The 22,482-nt window shown below is 42.4% G+C and overlaps 1 protein-coding gene and 1 pseudogene across 2 annotated transcripts in view; one reads left to right on the top strand and one right to left on the bottom strand.

Annotated features, from left to right (window-relative positions):
• GIPC2 (GIPC PDZ domain containing family member 2) overlaps positions 1-13,812 on the bottom strand; it is a 91,474-nt gene extending 77,662 nt beyond the window's left edge. The window contains exon 1 of one of the 2 annotated variants that reach the window (XM_035251965.3): positions 13,354-13,812. In XM_035251965.3, coding sequence (XP_035107856.2) covers positions 13,354-13,779 — 426 coding nt within the window. In that variant the 5' untranslated portion in view covers positions 13,780-13,812. The remainder of the gene's footprint in view (positions 1-13,353) is intronic. The other variant, XM_002751000.5, reaches the window with a different exon arrangement.
• Positions 13,813-15,531: 1,719 nt separating this feature from the next.
• Positions 15,532-21,856, top strand: LOC100387140 (omega-amidase NIT2 pseudogene; annotated as a pseudogene).
• The last annotated feature ends 626 nt before the right edge of the window (positions 21,857-22,482 follow it).

Here is a 22,482-nt window from a genome sequence, read left to right as displayed (position 1 = left end):
CTCATCTTCGTATGTCCCTCAATACTTTGTACATAAAGATGACACTGGAATATTTTTGACTGAATGCACAAACTCTAGAGGAACATTAAAGCTAGAACAGACCTTGGATCTCTTCATTTAATTCAGTGGCTCCCAAATACACAATCTACCAATGAATGACAGGCCAGCTGCCTAAGTCTATCAGGGAAGATACTTTAAATGACAGCATTTTCAGGTCCTAGACAAAATCTGTTGTGGTGAGGCCCAGAAGCCTGTGTTCTTTAAAAAGGTCACCAAGGTGGTTCTGAGAGGCAACTGGCTTTGGGAACCACTGCTCTAGTTCACCCACCCCAATAAGAGGGAAGACTTGCCCAAAGTTGCATAGTGAGGAGGACAGGGCAGCAAAAGAATCAGTGAAGGACAAGGACTAAATGGAAGCCATTTGGCAGAGTTCTTTGGTGCTAAAGGGCAAAGATGAGCATTGACTATAATAGTCAGAACGTTATAAATTATTATTGAGTCCCTTTTTATCACAGAATAACTGAAGGATAGTTTTTGAAAAACATACCAGCGTTTTTTGAAGTATATAACTTGAAATACTGGTCCACGGAGTGTTTGTTACAGGAGAGGAAGGTAGAGCACCATAGTCAAGTAAGTGTGAGAAATAATAAACACCAAGATTCTTAGACTTTTAAATTTTTAGTGGACTTCTCAAAGCCTTTAACATGTACCATGAATTTACAAAATACAGTTCCCAAAGTTATTTGGCAACTGGAGGCATTTTTTCGATAATATGTCAAAGGATTCATGTTGCTTGGAACACATTTTAGGAAATCTGCACTAGCTTGTCAAATTGTCATTGAACCACACTCGACTGGAGAATGGGGCTATGCCTTCTTACCTTTAAGTTCCCATCATCAAGCACAATGCTGAACTCCTAATAAGCACTGAGAGAATCCTTCAGTTAAAAAAAATCAGTTAAAAGTAAGTAAAGATGGATTGTCTATTTGGTAAACAGGTTAAAAAGTTAGAATACAGTAAAGACTCTTCCAACTCTAGAATTATAGCTACCATTTAAAAAATACCTACTGTGTGCCAGGCACTGATGTTATATATATATGATTGCATGAACCCCTGACAACGACCTTTTGTGATGGGAAGTATTATTAACCCCACTTTACAGATGAGGAATGGAAACAAACAGCAGCCAATAACTTACCCAATATCTCACAGATACTAAGTGGCATTCCTAACCACTAAGCCATACTATAATTCAATGCTTCCAGACAGAAGGGAGGTTTAAGAATATATGGCACAGAGGAGGTATTAAGAGTGACCATATAAATGATGGAAGATTTTCCAGCAAAAAGTATAAACTTACTTATATTGTCCTCTTGCTTAGCAAAAGCTTCTAGGTTCTTTTTTCTAGGTTCCTAAGGCAAGAAATGTGGGTATAAAAAGGAAACCTACATTTATAAGAATTCAGAGAATAAACCAACAAATGTCTATTGCATTTCAGTCTCATTGACTCAAGAAGTACCCATCTCATAGGATGGAGGACTAGAATGTAAGCTCCATGTGGCCAAGAATTGTCTATTTTATTCACTGATGTATCCCAACATTTGGGGTAGTAACTGGTACAAAGTCAAGAATCAGTAAGTTTTCTAGTGAAGGATAAGATTGAGCATGCCTAAATTATCTACCTTCCATTTTAAAACTGTATTATAATTACTCTCTCCAGTTAAAAATTCATAACATACACAAATGTAAAAGTAAACTTTCATGGCATGATACAAAGGGCATGAAACCCTTTTATTAGGGGGTTTTTAGTTCTTTTATCCCTGTATTTGGTTCTTTATACACATAACAGAAAGAAATAGCTCCACAGTGATTTCTTTTGAAAAATTAAAATTCCACTAGTAATTCTAATTTTCTTGACTTGATCATTACATATTGTATGCCTGTATCAAAATCTCACACATACCCCATAAATATGTACAATTATAATGCATCAAAAAATTCTGCCAGCATTCAGATGTAGGAAAAGCACATCTGACTTTGCTGAGGGTATGGCTGACAGGGTTTCTTAAGGATGAAGGGCTCACAGATCATCCCAGCCATACATTCAGAGAGTTGTAGAAAAACAGAGTTGCTTCACTGTACAGACAACTGAAATGAAAAACATAGAAGAGACTTTTCGAAATGGGCTGGAGTCTGTTTTAAGTAGAAATATTGATGACATTTTAAAGGTAAGACCCCCATTTTTATCTGTTGATTTTATTCATTCAATATAAAATTTTAACAATACTTTTGATATTTTCTCATCAGGGAAAAAAAATGAAATCCTATCTGATTAAACCCTAGAATACAACTATTAATTCATACGAAATACAGTGACAGAGGATGCCAAACTAGACTACAGGAATGCAATCAGCAAAAAAACAAACTGTGAAACATACAGGGTAAAAGATCTGGCTTCTTCAACAAATACATTGGAAAGAGAACAAGATGAAGGGGAACTATAGATTAAGAAAGACTCAAAAACATATTTAAGGCTGGGCACAGTGGCTGACGCCTACAATCCCAGCACTTTGGGAGGCTGAGGCAGGCAGATCACCTGAGGTCAAGAGTTGGAGACCAGCTGACCAACATGGAGAAACCCCATCTCCACTAAAAATACAAAAATTAGCTGGGTGTGGTGGCATATGCCTGTAATCCCAGCTACTAAGGAGGCTGAGGCAGGAGAATCATTTAAACCTGGAAGACAGTACTTGTGGTGACCCCAGATTGCGCCACTGTACTTCAGTCTGAGCAATAAAAGTGAAACTCTCTTTCAAAAAAAGAAAAAAATAATATTTAAAAGAAGTCTGAAATATGATGTTTAGGAAAGCATGTAAACGATAAAACTATATAATGGGATTAATTACGATGAAAGTTAGGATAGTGGTTATTCTTGGGTGCAGGTAGGAAGGGGCACATGGAAGGTTCTCAGGTGGCTGATAAAGTCTATCTCCTAACACAGGTGTGGTTACAAGGGTGTTCAATTTATCCATTAATTTACCCATTTCTTTTATGTGCTTTTCTCTATTTGTGTTATATTTAATAAAAATGTTGTTGGCTGGACATGGTGGCTCATGCCTGTAATCCCAGCACTTTGGGAGGCCCAGGCGGGGTGGGGGTACAGATGCGGGGAGGTGGAATTACCTAAGGTCAGGAGTTTGAGACCAGCCTGACCAACATGGAGAAACCCCCATCTCTACTAAAAATACAAAAATATTAACCAGGCATGGTGGCACATGCCTGTAATCCCAGCTATGGGGGAGGCTGAGGCAGAATTGCTTGAACCCAGGAGGCGGAGGTTGCCGTGAGCCAAGATCATGCCATTGCACTCCAGCCTGGGCAACAAGAGCGAAACTCCGTCTCGAAAAAAATTTTTTGGTAATGAGGGAAGAAAATAAATGTTGGCAAATGTTGACAACGGTCGAAGCTGAGCACATGGAGTTAATAACACTATTTCCTTGATTTTGCATGTATTTAAAATTTCTGTAATCATTTTTTTTTTGAGACAGGGCTTTTGTCACCCCGGCTGGAATACACTGGTGTCATCTCAGCTCACTGCAACCGCCACCCCCAGACTCAAACCATACTCCCACCTCAGCCTCCTGAGTAGCTGGGACCACAGGCTCACGCCACCATTCCCAGCTAATTTTTTTTGTATTTTTTGTGGAAATGGGGTTTCACCATGTTGCCCAGGCTGATCAAGAACTCCTGAACTAAAGTGATCCTCCTGCCTCAGCCTCCCAAAGTTCTGAGATTACAGGCATGAGCCAGCATACCCAGCCAAAAAAATATTTAAGTTTTACTGCATACTAACAGCCAGTCTTTGCCCAGAGCAGCTCTCAATCTTGCAGAAGAGACACGGACATTAAAGCAATAATTCCCATTAAGTCTGATAAGGGTTATGGAAGTATATAGGCACAGAACCCAGTCTTGAGGTAGTAGGGAAGTTTTAGGTAATGACTCCTAAGTTCTGCAGTGCAAGTAGGAGTTAACAGGGAAAGAGTAGGGGAGAGACTTCCAGATAAAAAGAACAAAGTATAAAGGTCATAGAAAATGGAAAACAGTTTCATTTTCTAAACAGGCCATGGAAGGTGTCTGCCATTTACATTCCCCTAAATCAAGATGTCTCAGAATATCTGCCACATGCACAGTCCTCTCCTGCAGAACTCCTTATCCACTGCTCACCTACCTCTGTACTACATGACCCTGTAGGCTGGACCAGAGATGAGCTCCTGACCCACAGGCCCAAGGGTCCTGTCCCACCTGTGCTGTACCCTAACATAACAAAGACTCTTTCTTAGGAAGTTTAATAAAACACAGAGTCAGGGCACAGAAAGTCGAGAGGCAAAGAAACAAAAAGACACAGGAGAATGAGGTCATAATGGGAGGAGCAAAGTCAAGAGGATGAGAAGAAAGAATCAGTCAAGAATAGAGTAAGTAGGCAGAGAGAGAGGCTGAGATGGAAGGTTCAGGACAACTAGACTTGCTCTCCTTTCACCACGGTCTAGAGCTACTGCTTTAACCTGGACAGGATGAGCAACATTCCAACTGTCCATGGAACCTGACTGTGCAGCTGCAGAAGCTGTCCTAAGCTTCCTTGCCTCCCTATACATTTCAATAACATAAATATTTTTATGAACTGAACATGTGTGTGTCTCCAAGCCTAATCCCCCACCTCCCACCAGGTGATGGCATTTGGAGGTGGGGCCTTTGGGAGGTGACTAGGTCATGAGGATCGAGCCTTCTTGGATGGGATTAGTGCCTTTATAGAAGAGGCCCTAGAGAGTGCTCCCTTTCCCCTTCTGTCACATGAGGAGCAATAAGATGGCTGTCTATGAACCAGGAAGTGGGCTCCCACTAGATACCACATTGCCAGCACATCAATCTAGTACTTCCCAGCCTCCAGAACTGTCAGAAATAAATGTTTGTTGTTTATAGGCAACTCAGTTTATGGCAGTGTGTTACAGCAGCCAGACAGATATATACACACATACAAATTGCCCAAGATAACCTGCAAGAGCGTTCCACTCCACTCAGGATAGCTGGGTTGGTGAGTGCAGGCGAGAGAAGGTGAAAGGGCTGGCTATTAACCTACAGGTACCCAGGGTTTGAAGAGGAGTCTATGCCTGCTCAGCAGTGTCAACTTGATTTAGGAATATTCAAATACCTTCTTCAGGGGACTTCCAGCACAACAGCAGTCATCCATTTCATACGCTCCTGACAGCAATGAGGTTTATAAGGCAGCTGGATTCTCCTCCCACTTCTTAAAATGAGTCATGTTTCTCTTGCCTGAATTTTTCATATAAAAATGAGGCTGGTGCTCAGGAGGGGTTATCAAACCTACATAATGATCGTGATATATTTGTAACTTCTCAGATGGTACGATGCAAATCCAGAAAATACCATTATATTCCATTTAAACTGAATATTATTTAGAAAGAAGATATAGAGAATGAATGGCTGAGCGTGCTTCTACTTTGTAAAACATGAGTCAGGGATCCTTGTTTCTTCCAAAAAAGATCTGAGTTATTCTCATTACCTACAGAATGAAATCCATACAACTTCAAGGACATTTGTAGTCTTACTAGTATCTGTGTTCTCAGCTTCCTCTCCTACTATATCCATTATCTGTTTTTATTTAGTTAACTTTTAAGGAGCAGCAAAAACATCTAGCTAAACATCCAGGAACAAGATTTAGAAAGGACAAAAGGCCCAGCCCTCAGGAAGAAACAGGAGTAACTAAAAAAGAGGAGTAACTAAATTCAATCTTATGTCCAGTATTATGTTAAATATCATGCAAGAGCAGCCATCCAGATTTGTGGATTCACAGAGTACGCTTCTTGGAGGAAATTATGAGACTAGAAAAGTGAGTTGGAACAAGAACAGCATGAGAAAAAGCACTATGGAATGAAATAATTAAATATTCCTGAATGTAAAGGGGATTATTAAGAAGTGAGATTGGAACAGTGGGCATAGGAGAGGACTCAAGAGGCAGACAGGAAGATAAGACATTGTTTGTCTGGTAGGGGTCATCTGCAAGTAATGGGGCACCCTGGCAGGTTTTTGGTTATTTAGACAGTCTCTCTATTGCCCAGGCTAGAGTGCAGTGGCACGATCAAAGCTCACTGTAGCCTCAAACTCCTGGGCTTAAGTGATCCTCCCACCTCACCCTCCTGAATAGCTAGGACTACAGGTGCGTACCACCAATTCTGGCTAATTGTTTTTCATGTTTAGATTTTTTTTTTTAGAGGCAGGGTATCACTATGTTGCCCAGGCTGTTCTCAATCAAACTCCTGGCTACAAGAAGTCTCTTCTCGGCCTCTCAAAGTGCTAAGATTAGACTGGTATGATCACAGCTCCAAATACTAAAAGAAGATGGGTGAAGTCAGAGAAACCAAACTCAGCCTGCCTCTTTAGAATCTGCATTGTGAAAACCCAACAGTGACAAGTGACAACTGTCAATACCTTCCAGGCAAGGACCACTAGGAATTCTCACCTGCAGTGAGTTACTCCTTGTGAGGAGAGTGATAGTACTCCATGGGAAATCTTAGGAAATCTTTCAGGAAGAGACATTAAAAAGGATTTGGGCTTGTGTTAGGTGATTTGGGGGAGGGTCTGAGGCATGGATTTGTCTGGATAGGGTGCTGTCAGAAACAGTGCAATTCTATGACCAGAAATCTTAGTAAACCTATCTGTTAGGTGGGAGAAATGACCACAGTCAGAGCAGTCTTATCTGCTGCTGACGTTCTGTGCAATTGTTTATGTGCAACAGAACAATTGCCAAGGCCTTCCTGCAAGTGCCAACGCCGCTCCCCGATGTCAGGGCTGCTTCTCACACTTTTCCTACTCAATTTTGATGGGCATACTTCATATTCCTCAGACCTCAATAGTAACTTCACGTCCAATTCCCAATTCTTTCATTTTGTGTGGGTTTTGTAACTTGTTCTTCCAGGGCAGGGCATATGCAAGTCAGTAAAACACTATGTTGCTTTATTCAAACCTGTTTCCCATTTGCACACCAGAAAGACAACAGTTCCAATTGCCAGTTATTTGCACTGCTGGGAAATGATAAAGTCTGGAGAACATTTAATGTCCTCTACAAGTACCACATAAATACAGAATATTGACTTTCAAAAGAGCTCAGTGCTAACGTCAGCAAGTTGAGAAAAGGAAGCCGTTTCTGGGAAGCCTCAGGAAGCAGCTCTTCATATGAGGTAACTCATTTAGGAAGTGACTTTGCTTGCAAACAGAGCCTCAGATTTCATAATTTCTAAGATGAATATCTTAGTTAGCTTGACTGTAATAATTATTTCATTATGTACGTCAAAACATCATGTTGTATACCTTAAATATATACATTTATTTTCAAAAAAAGTTTAAGATATGAGTGATGTACCTTACTAACCCATCCAAAGCCTAGATTCTTTCCTCATGGCAGAACATAAAAAAATTAACACCTATGTAAGATATTAGTACTGTAACCAATACTGAAGTTTTATGCTAAAAACACTGGGTTTTAAGTACTGAATTCATGAGGATTCTTTTATTCAACAAATGTGTGTGTGTGTGTGTGTGTGTGTGTGTGTATTTTTTTTTTGAGATGGAGTCTCGCTCTGTTGCCCAGGCTGGAGTGCAATGGCACAATCTCGGCTCACTGCAACCTCCGCCTCCTGGGTTCAAGCGATTCTCCTGCCTCAGCCTCCCGAGTAGCTGGGATTACAGGTGTCCACCGCCACGCCTGGCTAATTTTTGTATTTTTAGTAGAGATGGGGTTTCACCGTGTTGGCCAGGATGATCTCGATCGCTTAACCTCGTGATTCACCCACCTCAGCCTCCCAAAGTGCTGGTATTACAGGTGTGAGCCACCACACCCAGCCAAAATATTTTTAACTCCAACTATATGTTTAAGGTACAATCTAGGCCCTTGGTAGCCACATCAGTAAACAAAGGCAAAAATCCTTGCCTTTGTGGAGCTTCTATTGGGGAAGCAGGGCAGACCATAAACAAAGTACATTAAATATACATAGGATAATATGCTATGAAGAAAAATTAAGCAGAGAAGGGAATGGGGGTGCTGTACCTAGAGGTGATCAGCGCCAGCCTCACCAAGAATATGACATTTGAACAGACTTAAAGAAGAGCGTTCTGTAGGAAGAGATTCTGGTGGAGGCAAAAACCAATGCAAAAGTCTTAAGGCTCCAGCGTTCAAGGAGACCACGCTAGTTGGAGAAGGAGCAATGATTTTGAAGAGGTAAGAGTCCATAGCCCATCATAGTATTTTGGTTTGTTCCAAATGAGAAAGGAAGCCATGGAGGGTTTTAAGCAGAAAATGAGATACAAATTGTATCTCAGAGATAGCAACTCTTGAGGAGTTTTGTTATAAAGGAGAAATGGGATGGTAATATAGGGATGGGAACAGGTGTCAAAAGAAGGTTGGTCTGTTTAAGAGAAATAGCAGCATACTTGTGAGGATAGCATCTCACCTTAAAAATCACAATTCTTGCCTTTTCTGCTTCTTAAGTACTCTGCTCTCTTTGACTACTTTGTGTATGGAGAGGGAATAAGTCACTGAATTACTCATTTATTATTCAGTGAACTGTTTGGTATCTAATATCACACACTAATCCAGACAAGTAAAAGGAAATAATTTCTAAATTCTTCAGAGAAACTGCATCTGAGTTTCCAGTTTCTGAACATGTAAAGTTTCTAGCTATAAAGCTTATCTTAAGAAGTTTTCACATTCATTTTTTCCTACAATCTTTCTGCATAATAGAGAACTAAGAAAATATATCATGGTACAAACAACGTGCCAAACGTTACAGTAGTCAAATATTCAAAATGCTCCTTCAACAAAATTTATGACCATAGCTCAAGAGCTTTCATGTAACCTGGATATTTTAAAACATGGTATTTATTAAACTTTCTCAAGAAGAATCCTTGCATTTATGTATGACTTAACTGTTCTTTGATGAGATTAATTTATAGGGTTTTTTTATTGAATTGTTCATTTAATTGTTTTCAGAAAGGGCATCACATATGAGGAATTTTTGCATAACTGGCCATCTGTTTCAACTGAATAACAAATCTCAACTGATTCACAGTCTTCATTAGCTTAACACTAGCTGAAACCCACAACTGTCAGTCTCACAACAGCATCTTTTTGAGGCAATAAATATATCTGTGGTTAAGTCTGAGGCTTTTATTGAAAAAAGTTTGTTTACAAAAGAGGTTTTTCTAGATTTGTATTTAGAATTTGAATGCCGCTACCAAGAATCTCACAGCTGCTATGTAATAGACTTGGAACTAGCCAGGCACAGTGGCTCAAGCCTGTAATCCCAGCACTTTGGGAGGCTGAGGTGGGCAAATCACCTGATGTTAGGAGTTCAAGACCAGCATGGCCAACATGGTGAAACCCTGTCTCTACAAAAACACAAAAATTAGCCAGGCATGATGGTGTGCACCTGTAATTCCAGCTATTCCGGAGGCTGAGGCAGGAGAATAGATGGAACATGGGAGACAGATGTTGTAGTGAACCAAGATCACACCACTGCACTCCAGCCCAGGCAATAGCGAGACTCCATCTCAAAAAAAAAAAAAAAAAAAAAAAAGAGGTTTTTTTTTCAGGTTTTTATTTGGAATTTTAATGCACCTACCAGGAATCTCACAGCTGCTATACAATAGACTTGGAACCAGGAAACCAGAATTCAAATCCTGGCTCAGCCTCATACCAGCCTATTTAACTTCTCCGAGCCTCACTCAGCTCAACTGTAAAATGAAAGATTCTGGTAAGGATGGAGTGAATACACTGTAGGCTTATAGGCCTAGCACACCTGTGGGCACATTACGGGTCCTGAGTTATCTGCTCCACCTGACATCAAGTCCTTTCCCTTTTTCCTCAATAAAGAATGGATAGCTCCTCATATAGTGCTATTTAGATCCTTACAGCCCCACTCTAGAAAGAAGGCAGGACTTCTGAGTTAACTATCTATTCAATTCTATTAAGGGGGTACAAATGTTTTTGTCCCCACTGACATCTCAAAACTTATTTACATGACAGGGCCAGGTACAATGGCTCACACCTATAATCCCAGCACTTTGGGAGGCCAAGGCGGGCAGATCACCTGAGGTCTGGAGTTCAAGACCAGCCTGGCCAATATGGTGAAACCCTGTCTCTACTAAAAATATGAAAATTAGCCAGACATGGTGGTACATGCCTGTAATCCCAGCTACTAGGCATGCTGAGGCAGGAGAATCACTTGAACCCAGAAGGTGGAGGTTGCAGTGAGCCAAGATCGTGCCACTGCACTCCAGCCAGGGCGACAGAGTGATACTCCATCTCAAAAAACAAACAACAACAAAGCATTTACATCATTATTGCTGAGATAATTGCTTACTAGGGAAATTGACTACTAAAATGGAATCTCCTTGGTGTGCATTTCATTTTAATACGTTACTTCTGTTTCAAAGCGAACCACTAAAATCCTCATGCATACTATACTATGATGACCAATACTTTATCCTGCATATAATTATTAACTTTTTTTATCCAGATGGAAAACTTCCATTAATGTTGGTTACATGCATAAACACAGTAAAATACATATATACCAGAATTTAAAAATTTTATAATTAAACTTTGATATAACACATCAAAACACCTTGTGTATATTATCTTGGAAGCTGACTTTGCAAGTCAGTCTACTGAAAATTTTGAACATGGCTACCAAGCTATTGCTGAGACACTGGAAAACAAGAAACAATATAGCTTCATGGAAGAAAAAAAAAAAAGGATGGGCACAATGGCTCCATGTCTGTGCTATTCAAGAAACTGAGGTGAGAGGATCACTTGAAAGTAGGAGTTCAAACCAGTCTGAGCAACATAGAAAGACTATATCTCTAAAAAAAACTTTTTTTTAACTAGCCAGATGTGGTGGCACATGCCTGTAGTCCCAGCTACTCAGGAGGTTGAAGCAGGAAGATTGCTTGAGCCTAGGAGTTTGAAGCTACAGTGAGCTATAACTGCACCACTGCACTCCAGCCTGGGCAACCGAGTGAGTCTCCATCTCGTTAAATAAAGAAAAGAAAAACAGAAAATAATTTTTTTTAATGCACTGAATTCAAATCCAGGCTCTGCCACTTGCTATGTGTAATTCTGAAAAAATTCTAAATCTCAAAGCCTGTTTCCTCTCTGTGAAGTGGGGATATTAGTAATAAGATTTACTTCTTAGAGATTAAGTAGATTGAATAAAATCATGTATTTTGAGCTCAGAATAAGGTCATATATAAGGATGAGCAGTGTTAATGCAAAACACAGATGCTCCTCTACTTACCAAGTGGTGTTATGTCCCAATAAATCCACTGTGAGTCAAAAATATTCTAAGTCGAAAATGCATTTAATACCCCAATAAACCCATAGGGAAGTGGAAAAATCGTAAGTCCAGGAAGTTACCTCCCAATAAATCCATGGTAAAGTCAAAACTCTTAAGTCTAACTACCATAAACCCAGGACCATCCCTAACTAAAACTGAAATCCCTGGTTACTAGAAAGACATTTAAAGTTGTCAGTTAAGTATGCTAACAAGCTCACTAGCTTAGGAATCAGAAGATCCAAGTTTAAATTACAGGCCAGATTTTTTCTTGCTAGGTATGTGACCCTGGCCAACGGCCAATCTTTGCACTTGAGCTCTTCATTTCACTGTTAGGTATTAATAATATTAGTTATCATGTATTAAGCCCTGACCATAAACTATGCAATCTGATATGTTTACATACGGACTACAGTCTTCACAATACTCTTCAAGACAAGTATTTTTTTTTCTTTCTTTCTTTTTTTTTTTTTTTTTGAGACACAGTCTCACTCTGTCATCAGGCTGGAGCAAGATCTCGGCTCAATGCAACCTCCATCTCCCGGGTTCAAGCGATTCTCCTGCCTCAGCCTCCGGAGTAGCTGGGACTATAAGCATGTGCTACCACACCCAGCTAATTTTTGTATTTTTAGTAGAGACAGGGTTTCACCATGTTGGCCAGGATAGTCTTAATCTCTTGACCTCGTGATCCGCCCGCCTCAGCCTCCTGTACTGGAATTACAGGCGTGAGCCACCGCGCCCGGCCCAAGTATTCTAATTCCTATTTTATAGACAGCTAAAATCCAGAGAGGTTAAACTCCTTCAAGTCCACACAGCTAGTAAATGGTGGAACCTGGCTCCATGTCCAAGTTACCATATTTAACCTGGCACCTGCCTCCCCCAATGATCAAAGGAAACTGTCCTATGAAAGTGTTTTTTGGAAAAAAAAAAAAAATCCTATATAAATGTAAAGTATTATTATTAATATCCTATATCAATACGAATAATTCACAGATGGGAATCACAAGATTTGCCCCTTAGTACCTGGGAACTTCGAAAGAACAAAGGGTTACCCTTTAAGCTCTCTTTCGTCTCCTCTTGGCATTTTGCCTTGACCTCAATTTCCCTTGAACAGACCTAATAAACAACTAATTAAAGAACTCCAGGTGCCTATATATGCCACTCAAAGACAGTTCACTGCACTCCTGGGAGTCCAGGGCAACAAAATAGTGTGCTTCTCCTAGAAATGTGGACAAAATATTTTGTTGAGCTAACTTCTCACACCTACCTTTGCGGTTCACTTGGGTCAGCATAAATAAAGGGGTCACATAAACGTTCATATAAACTAGTGCTTTAGGTCATGCCTGTGTCAAACTCAGTTCCAGGCCCGCATGCCATCTAATTAAAGCAAATTTCAGTCCCTTTTTAAGGATATCATGTAAAAGAGCTGATCTTCCGCCTGAAAATTTTGTTAACTAGTCCCATGTGATTAACTATGAATCTCCAGGTTATCCACTCTTGGAATAACAGCCCCGCTTTTTAAACTGCTTGGAAATACCACCAAAAGATTTATGGTGTTGGTGCTAGAAATGATAGGTGAGGGGAAAGTGAGCCTCGGTTTGGTTTACCTGGAAAGCTCTTCAATTTTTTTCCTCCTATTTAATCTGGGTATCACCTGGAAGGCACTTCAAAAAAAAATTTTGTTTTCGCTAATTTGGGGAGATAATCTACGTGACTCTCACGCCTGCGGAGGAAACAGGAGAGTAAAGTCCAGATGAGGTGGAGGAAACTGCCCCGCCAGATCTCCAGTCTAGGAGGGTGCTCACGCCTTGAACCGCTGGCAGAATCCGGGACAACTGGAGCAAACACATTTGCAAGAGGAAGAAAGGTTGCCTCCCCGCACCCGCTGCCCCGATGCCAGATCTCCGAGCCAGGGGGAATGAGACTTTCTCTGGTCCTGCAGACTTACCTTTTCCCTTCCTGGGAAGGCACACTCACGTCCCCCCGGGACGCCCCCGGCGGATACACCCGGCATCGGATTTCCCCCTCCGGAAAGCGCCGCTCCACCCGCCTGGGCCCATCGAAGCCCGCGCGGCCCGGGGGAGAGGCGGGAGAGGCGGGAGAGGCTGGAGAGGCTGAGCACCTGGCGGCTTACCTCCGACGGCGAGATCTCGAACGCGCCCGCGATCTTGGCGTATAGCTCCTGGATGCTGGAGAAGCCCTCCACTCGGCCCGTGGCGCTGCCGTGCGCCAGCTGCGCGTGGAAGACCAGCTTGTGTGCGGGAGCCGGGGACGCTGAGACGCTCCCGCCGCCCGCGCTAGTCGGCTCGCCCTCCACCCGCCCGGCGATCTCCTGGAACTTGGCCTTCTTCTTCCTCCGCAGCCTCAGGGGCATCTTGCCGGGCCACCTGCGCTGCCGGCCGCCGACTCCTCCCCCCGCACCTCGGACTTTGCTCCCCGGGTCCCGCGCAGGTAAAAGCCGCCTCCAGGCCAATGGCAGCTGCGCTTCCGCCTGGCTTCGCCTGGTCGGAACCCCGACCTCCAGCCCTGAACGGGAGCAGCCGCCCGCCCATCCTCCCCCGGGATGGATCCGGAGAGAAGGAAAGCTACGCATAGTCCCGCATCCTATCAGCAGGTTTATCCCCGCCTCGTCAAAAAAAATGGTTCGATTTCCGTGAAGCCTGAGGATGCCCACGCTGTGGAACAATAAGCCTTAGAAGGCAAACACGCTGGCCCTTCTGTATTTTTCATAAATCTGTAGTAAGCACTCACGCACAATTTGGCCACAGGCCTTCGAGTCCATACGTCTGGGCTTTTGGGGATAGGAATTTAAGTAGAAGTCAACCTTCGTCTGCATTCTCTGCGTCTTACACTCCGCAGGCCTGAACTGGAAGAGAAAGTCACATAGTCTTGAGCTTGGTGCCACGTTGAATTCATAGTCAAACACCCTCAGCCGGGTCCTCCGCACGTCTGAGTTTTCCTTTTGCCTATTTCCTAGGCCGAAATTCCTCTCCCAACATTCAGCAAGTCTCCAAAGTCATTTGCCCCAGCTCTGCGCTTCTTAGTCTGTGTCTACAGAGGACCTTGCCTCATATAGTACAAAGAAAATTGAGGCTATTTGGTGTGAAGTATGAGTTCCCTCAATTCCCCACCTCGTGTTTATTGCATTGTTTTCAGGTCCAGTCCCCTCCAACTACGTTTTTCACAACAAAGCAAAACAGTCTTGAATTATTAGCTACGAAATTTCCTCACTTCTCTGCTCTTAGATGCAGTGTGATCAGACTTTGCCCCCACACTCTACTGAAATTTCACTTACTGTGTAATTTCAGTAGAGTGAAATCACCGTCATATCTTAATTACCAAATACAAGTAATTCTTTAAGGTCTTTATCTTACTTGATCTGCGTTGCCCATTTCATTCTTCCTAAATTTTGTCCTCTTTTGGCTTCCTTACCTCTCCTCTTCCCATCCCCACCCTCCCCCTGGCTAATTGCTACTCTCCAGGAATTTTGTTCACATGTGCTGTTTTTCCTCGCCTACCTTCCCTTCAAACTTAGCTTGCGTGTACTTCCTGCGTGACCACATCAACACTACCGCTTTCACAGACGTTGTTGACTTTCAATTGTCTCCAACCCCAGCTTATTCTACCAGAAAGGGAATATGCTGCAGGAAACTCAAATTGAGACTGAACAAAACTGACCTCATCATTTCTTCTGAGTGTATCTTTTTTTGTTTGTTTTTTACTCCTGATTTCAGTGAATAAGATCATCAAGCACTCCCAGACCAGAGATCGTGGAGTAGTCGTATCAGGCTTCTTCCTTTTCCCTCACCTCTCATGTCAATTCAGTCCTGAAAACTCCTTGTTTCTCAAATTAAGGTTAGCAGATATACTGGGGGAGGAGAATCTAAGAATTCTTTAGGAGGCTGGGCACGGTAGCTCACATCTGTAATCCCAGCACTTTGGGAGGCCAAGGCTGGTGGATCACCTGAGGTCAGGAGTTCAAGACCAGCCTGGCCAACCCCATCTCTACTAAAAATACAAAAATTAGCCAGGCATAGTGGCGCGTGCCTGTAATCCCAGCTACTTGGGAGGCTGAGGCAGAAGAATCACTTGAACCCGGGAGGCGGAGGTTGCAGTGAGCCAAGATCCTGCCCCTGCACTCTAGCCTGGGTGACAGAGTAAGACTCAAAAAAAAAGCTTTAGGATAAATGTTAACATTTTTGTTTCATTTTCTGTGACTTAGAAAAGTAATATAGGGACACCTGCACTCAGCCAATGCTGCTGCTGGTGCTTCCCAGGAGGGCCATGGCAACTTTCCACTTGGCCGTCACCCAGCTTCAAGTTTCTTTATCAAATCAGATTACAACACTCAAGCTTGTAGCCTTGTCCGGGAGACAGCAGTGCAAGGAGCCAAAATAGTTTCTTTGCTGGAATGCTTTAATTCTCCATATGGCACAAAATATTTTCCCGAATATGCAGCGAAAATTCCTGGTAAATCCACACAGAAGCTTTCTGAAGTAGCAAAGGAATACAGCCTCACTAGAGGCTTCATCCCAGAAGAGGATGCCGGGAAATTATATAACACCTGTGCTGTGTTTGCACCTTATGGAACTTTACTAGTAAAGCACAGAACGGTCCATCTGCTTGACACTGGTGTTCCTGGAAAAATGACATTTCAAGAATCTTAAAAACGTTGAGTCTGGGCAATAGTTTTTCCATATTTGATACTCCCTACCGCAGAATGGGTCTAGCCATCAGCTACGACGTCCGGTTTGCAGAGCTTGCACAGATCTATACACAGAGAGGCTGCCAGTTATTGGTATATTCAGGGGCTTTCAGTTGGAGCACTGAACCAGCCCACTGAGAATTGCTTCAGGCTCTTGATAATCAGGTGTATGTGGCCACACTCTCCTGCCCGATATGACAAAGCCTTCTATGTTGCCTGGGGACACAGCACCGTAATGAGCCTTTGCTTTCAGTCTAGCCAAAGCTGGCACTAAAGAAACAATCATGTATTCAGACAGTCCTGAAGAAGCTGGCTGAAATTCATCAGCAGATCCCCATCTTTTTTTTTTTTATTTGTTTGTTTATTTTTTTAATAGAGACAGGGTTTCACCATATTGGTCAGGCTGGTCTCAAACTCTGAACCTCAGGTGATCTGCCCGCCTCTGCCTCCCAAAGTGCTGGGATTACAGGCACGAGCCACCTTGTCCAGCCCTAGATCCTCATCTTTAAACAGAAGCAATCAGACCTCTGTGCAGTGGGGATGAAAAAGCTCTAAAGTTTGTTTTCAGTGTGTCGCAAAACAAGAAGATGTGATTCTAAACATAATCAACTCCCTATTGAATTATTTTTTTAAATTTCAGCCTTTTCCTTCCCAGGGAGCTCTCTAATGAGATGATAAATCCTCAGCAAGCTGACATTTTCCACACCACATCAAATAGTTAAAAAGGAGCCTGGAGGCCGGGCGCGGTGGCTCAAGCCTGTAATCCCAGCACTTTGGGAGGCCGAGGCGGGTGGATCACGAGGTCAAAAGATCGAGACCATCTTGGTCAAGCTGGTGAAACCCCGTCTCTACTTAAAAATACAAAAAAAAAAAAAAAATTAGCTGGGCATGGTGGCACGTGCCTGTAATCCCAGCTACTCAGGAGGCTGAGGCAGGAGAATTGCCTGAACCCAGGAGGCGGAGGTTGCGGTGAGCCGGGATCGCGCCATTGCACTCCAGCCTGGGTAACCAGCGAAACTCCGTCTCAAAAAAAAAAAAAAAAAAAAAAAAAAAGGCCTGGAGCAGAAGAGCTGGCTATGAAGTTCCTTCCATATTTAAGTTGCCTCTGAGCAGTTTGTGAAAGTAGCAGATCTTAGTATCCTGGTGATTGATTCACCTAACACAAATATATTTGTGTCATGAACCTCTTACCCACTTGCTGGAGTTGGAATCCATTATCTGGAAAATTTGATCTGGTGCCATTCTTTTCCTAGCAGTACCTTGAAGTTCCATTTTTGGTCCACAAGTAGCCATAGGACATAAGGCGATAGATCTTTGGTATTTGCTAGAGGAGGTGGCAGCCCCTCCATTCCTAGCAGCCTTTGGGCTCATCATTCAACCCCAGACCTTCCTGGTCTTTGAGGAAAGACTGGGTCAACAATGACCCCCATGGGAGAAAGGCAGTGGTGGCATTTTGGTGAAAGCAACTTAGTATGAATCGCTGCAAAAGATTTGATAGGGTCAAGTGTCTGAAAGTCTCCTTTTTTTTTTTTTTTTTTTGCTTTTTGCCTTTTGCTTTTCCCTCTAGTAAGATTTTCTAGCTCCATAGATAAAGAATCACTATATCAAGTGATTCTTAGACTTTTTGGTCTCAGAACCCTTTTACACAGTTAAAAATTAAGAACTGAGGGCGGGCACAGTGGCTTATGCCTGTAACTCCAGCACTTTGAGAGGAGGAGGCAGGCCAGGACCTGGCCAACATGATGAAACCCTGTCTCTACTAAAAATACAAAAATGAGCCATACATGGTGGCACATACCTATACTCCCAGCTACTCTGGAGGCTGAGGCATGAGAATTGCTTGAACATGGGAGGCAGAAGTTGCAGTAAGCCAGGATTGGACCACTGCACTCCAGCCTAGGCAACAGAGTGAGTCTCTGTCTCAAAAATACAAAAAATACAATTAAAATTTTTAAAAATTAATTAAGGACTGAGGCCCAGTGCAGTGGCTCACACCTATAATCCTAGCACTTCGGGAGACTGAGGCGGGAGGATAGCTTTAGTCCAGGAGTTCAAGACCAGCCTGGGCAAAGTGGTGAAACTCTGTCTCTACAAAAAAATTAAAAAAATAAAAAACAGCCAGGTGTGGTGATGCATGCCTGTGATCCCAGCAATCCAGGAGGCTGAGGTGGGAGGATTGCTTGAGCTTGGGAGGCAGAGATTGCAGTGAGCTGAGATTGCACCACTGCACTCCAGCCTAGGTGACAGAGTGAGACACACACACACACACACACACACACACACACACACACACACAATTAAGGACTATGTCAGGCATGGTAGCAGGTATCTGTAGTCCTAGCTATCTGGGAGGCTGAGGCCAGAGGAACCCTTGAGTCCAAAACCTTGAGTTCAACCTGAGACCCCATGTCAAAAATATGTATGTATTATAGGACTACAATGAGTTTTTGTTTAGGTATGTTTTTTGTTTTTGAGACAGAGTCTCCCTCTGTCACCCAGGCTGGAGTGCAATGGTGCACTCTCAGCTCACCACAACCTCCACCTTCCAGGTTCAAGCAATTCTCCTGCCTCAGCCTCCTGAGTAGCTGGGATTACAGGTGCGCAGCACCATGCCTGGCTAATTTTTGTATATTTAGTAGAGACGGGGTTTCACCATGTTGGTCAGGCTGGTCTCAAACTCCTGACCTCGTGATCCACCTGCCTCAGCCTCCTAGAGTGCTAGGATTACAGGCATGAGCCACCGTGCCTGGCCATTTATGTATGTTAACAGCTAGTGGTGGGCTGGTAATCATTTAACCAGCTATTCGTGAAAAAGCCACAATTTTGCTAATTTTCATTGTGTAAATACTTCACCACAGCTGAGCTCAAGCTATCTACGTGATACCTCTAAACAGAGTTAGGAGTACACAATCAGCTCTCAGGAGCTGGCATAATTAAGACAGCATGTCATTTAACCATTTGTTAAACAGCACTGGGTACTCAGAACAAGAGTGATTTAAATGTTTTTAAATTTGTAAATGACACATAACTGTATGGACTTTTTTTTTTTTTTTTTTTTGTGGAGCTGGGATTTCCCTATGTTGCCCAGGCTGCTCTTGGACTCCTGGGTTCAAGCAATTCTCCCACTTCGGCCTCGCAAGGTTTTAGGATTAAAATTTTTAAAAATACAATTAAAAGTTTAAAAAATAATTTAAGGACTGAGGTCCAGCGCAGTGGCTCACACCTATAATCCTAGCACTTCGGGAGATTGTGCTAGGATCCCAAAGTTTTGGGATTACAGGTGTGAGCCACTGCACCCAGCCTATACTGACTTTTTTTTTTAATTACGTGTACAATTTGGTAAATTCTGACATATATAGTGATAAACCACTTCAATAAAGATAATGTACATATTTTACCACCCCTTCCCCCAAAACGAATATAATATATTTTGGTTAATCTGAATAACTCCTTGGAAATCGGATACTACCACAGAGTTTCAGGGCTCAAGTTTGCCTTCATCGTTATGATTGCTATAGCACTAAATAGCATTACATTCATTGTCTCCGGCTAATGAGAAAAGAGTAGAGAAAAACCTACAATACTAAGCAAATGATGCATTCCCGTCAAGTGAAAGCCAAATGACTTCACAATGCATTGCATTAGTAAAGAGTTCCCAGATATTTGACTAAAGAAAAGTAGTCTTCAGGTTGAAGGGGAATGAGAGTTAAAAGAAAAAAAAAGAAAAGAAAAGAAGAGTAAGGGCCGGGCTAGGTGGCTCAAGCCTGTAATCTCAGCACTTTGGGAGGCCGAGGTGAGCGGATCACGAGGTCAGGAAATCGAGACCATCCTGGCTAACATGGTGAAACCTCATCTCTACTAAAAAAAAAAAAATTAGCCGGGCATGGTAGTACGTGCCTGTAGTCTCAGCTACTCAGGAGGCTGAGTCAGGAGAATCACTTGAACCCAGGAGGCAGAGGTTGCAGTGAGCCAAGTTTGCACCATTGCACTCCAGCCTGGTGACAGAATAAGACTCCATCACAAAAAAAAAAAAAATAAAGAAGGAAGAGAATCATCATAAGGTACATGGCAGGTGCATATCAATATCTGGGAGCATATGACATAACATCAGAAGGTGTGAAACTAAGATAAGCTTCAAAGAGAAGAATATCTTTCAATAGTCTCAAAATATCAAATGAAGAGGGCAATGTATTGACATAGGGTGGAAAGGTTGGATTCTATAATCTTTTGTGTTCGTTTAATTTCTAAATTCTATTTTTTCCTTACTTAGAAAGTGAAAGTTTCCCTCAAGGGCTATGTCAAGTTCACTTTTGTCGTAAAATCTCACTTAAGGAACCAGCTCTATTAGGCATGCTCACACAGGAAACAAACTAAGGTGTTTGGTGATGGTTGAATAAAGAGACTGGGCAGGTGGTGGTCAGAGAGTAAGCATAAGAGTAGTACTCCAGGGCTGTTTCTTTTTCTTTTCTTTTCTTTCCTTTCCTTTTTTTTCTTTTTTTTGAGACAAAGTTTCATACTTGCTGCTCAGGTTGGAGTGCAGTGGCGCGATTTCAGCTCACTGCAACCTCCGCCTCCTGGGATCAAGCCATTCTCTTGCCTCAGCCTCCCAAATAGCTGGGATTACAGGCATGCACCACCAGCCCTGGCTAATTTTTCTATTTTTAGTAGAAATGGGTCTTCACCATGTCGGTCAGGCTGGTATGAGCTCCTGACCTCAGATGATCAACCTGCCTCTCACTCCCAAAGTGCTGGGATTACAGGCACCAGCCACCACGCCCACCCCACAAGCCAGTTTCTATCCCCAAATCCAAAGAGACGAAGAATTAAAAAGTTCTGTAGAGAGAGTCGTTTTAAGATGAACTATGACATTTGCTTGAAGGAAATATGTAGGCTGAGGCAATCTAGAAGGATCTGCTCGCCTCAGCCTCCCAAAGTGCTGAGATTACAGGCTTGAGCCACCTAGCCTGGCCCCTACTCGTCTTTTCTTTCTTTTTTTTTTTTTCTTTTAACTCTCATTCCCCTTGGGATGAGATCCAATATTACCCTTACAGCTGGGCAGAAGTTCTATTCTGGCATTCCTTCAGCTGCATACCACCCAAGGCAGGGAGCCCACAGGGGCAAGGGGGAATGCCCCCCCAGAATTCATGCCCTCCTTTCTAGACCACATTCTACATACCCAGGATCCCTGATTTCCCTGCCCAAAGGGCCCCACCCTGCCTCCAGAATGTGCATAGGCTTCGCCGGGGTCCAGGCAGCCAGCATCCCTATGTCTGAGGGATGGCTAAGGAGCAGCTCTTTGCCAGGGTGGTAAAGTGGGGATTAGGGAAGGACAGAATAAAGCTGGATAGAAAAAGAATGGGGTAGGCTGCAGGCAGAGACCTGTTTCTTCCGACGTCCCTATATTCCAGTGTGGAACTAATGAATTGGAGGACTCTAAATTTGAACTTGTCCATTCAGATCACTATGAAGATATATTGGCCAAAATAGAAGTATAAAACATATATTATTTGATAGGTCATTATCAAGCAGTTTTAAATAGTTAGGCATATGGTATCCGGGTCTCTATTTGTACTCTTGCCCCAGGTTCCACAAATGTGCCTACCGACCTCATCCAGTCCCACCCTCAGATTACCTACCTAGACTCAACATTGAACTAAACCCAAGGCCAGAGGGAATGGAGTCTGCTGATATGGTCCAGGCTGCAGCTGCCTCCAGGAGAAAGGGGAGTGTTGGAGATTGGATCTAGAGATGTAAATAGAAACACCTGGCATACCAACCCACCTAGTCTCTCATTTTTCTGAATTCCTAATACACATCTATTATACTAAAAACAGTTACTTACAACAAAGTTTTTTTTGTATATATGATGACTTTTTTCACATATGGTAAATTATGAAATCCAGCTAGATAAGTCCTTGATGATAGAAACCGTGTTTCATATTCCTCTTCGATATCCTGTCCAGATTCTCCCATAGTATTATATTATACAACAGATATCAGTAAATATAATTGGATAACATTACTAACCTTTGTTACTGCTTAAGATAAATTAAAAACAATGAAAAGTATTAGGTCTTCGATGTATATCTAGGCCTAGAATTAAGCCCATGTTATCGATCCACAGTATTTCCACTTGCTATTTGGTGTTCCTAACAACCTTAAAGTATCAACTATAAAATCAAGCATGAGTCATCAAAAATTCTATGATTAATGTCTGCCAAAAGCAATATTATCTTGTTTCTAAGAAAGTGTCTATAAGAAGCTATAAATGAATCATAAGATAAATTTACTGACTTGTTTTTCCCAGCAAATATAGCCTCCACTTACAACACGTAACATTAGGAGTTCTGAAGAAACACACACTGATCACCT

This window comes from Callithrix jacchus, chromosome 7, assembly GCF_049354715.1.
Source record: "Callithrix jacchus isolate 240 chromosome 7, calJac240_pri, whole genome shotgun sequence".
Classification (NCBI taxonomy): domain Eukaryota; kingdom Metazoa; phylum Chordata; class Mammalia; order Primates; family Cebidae; genus Callithrix; species Callithrix jacchus.
Note: the sequence above shows the minus strand (reverse complement) of the source record. Positions and strands in the feature narration are given on the sequence as shown.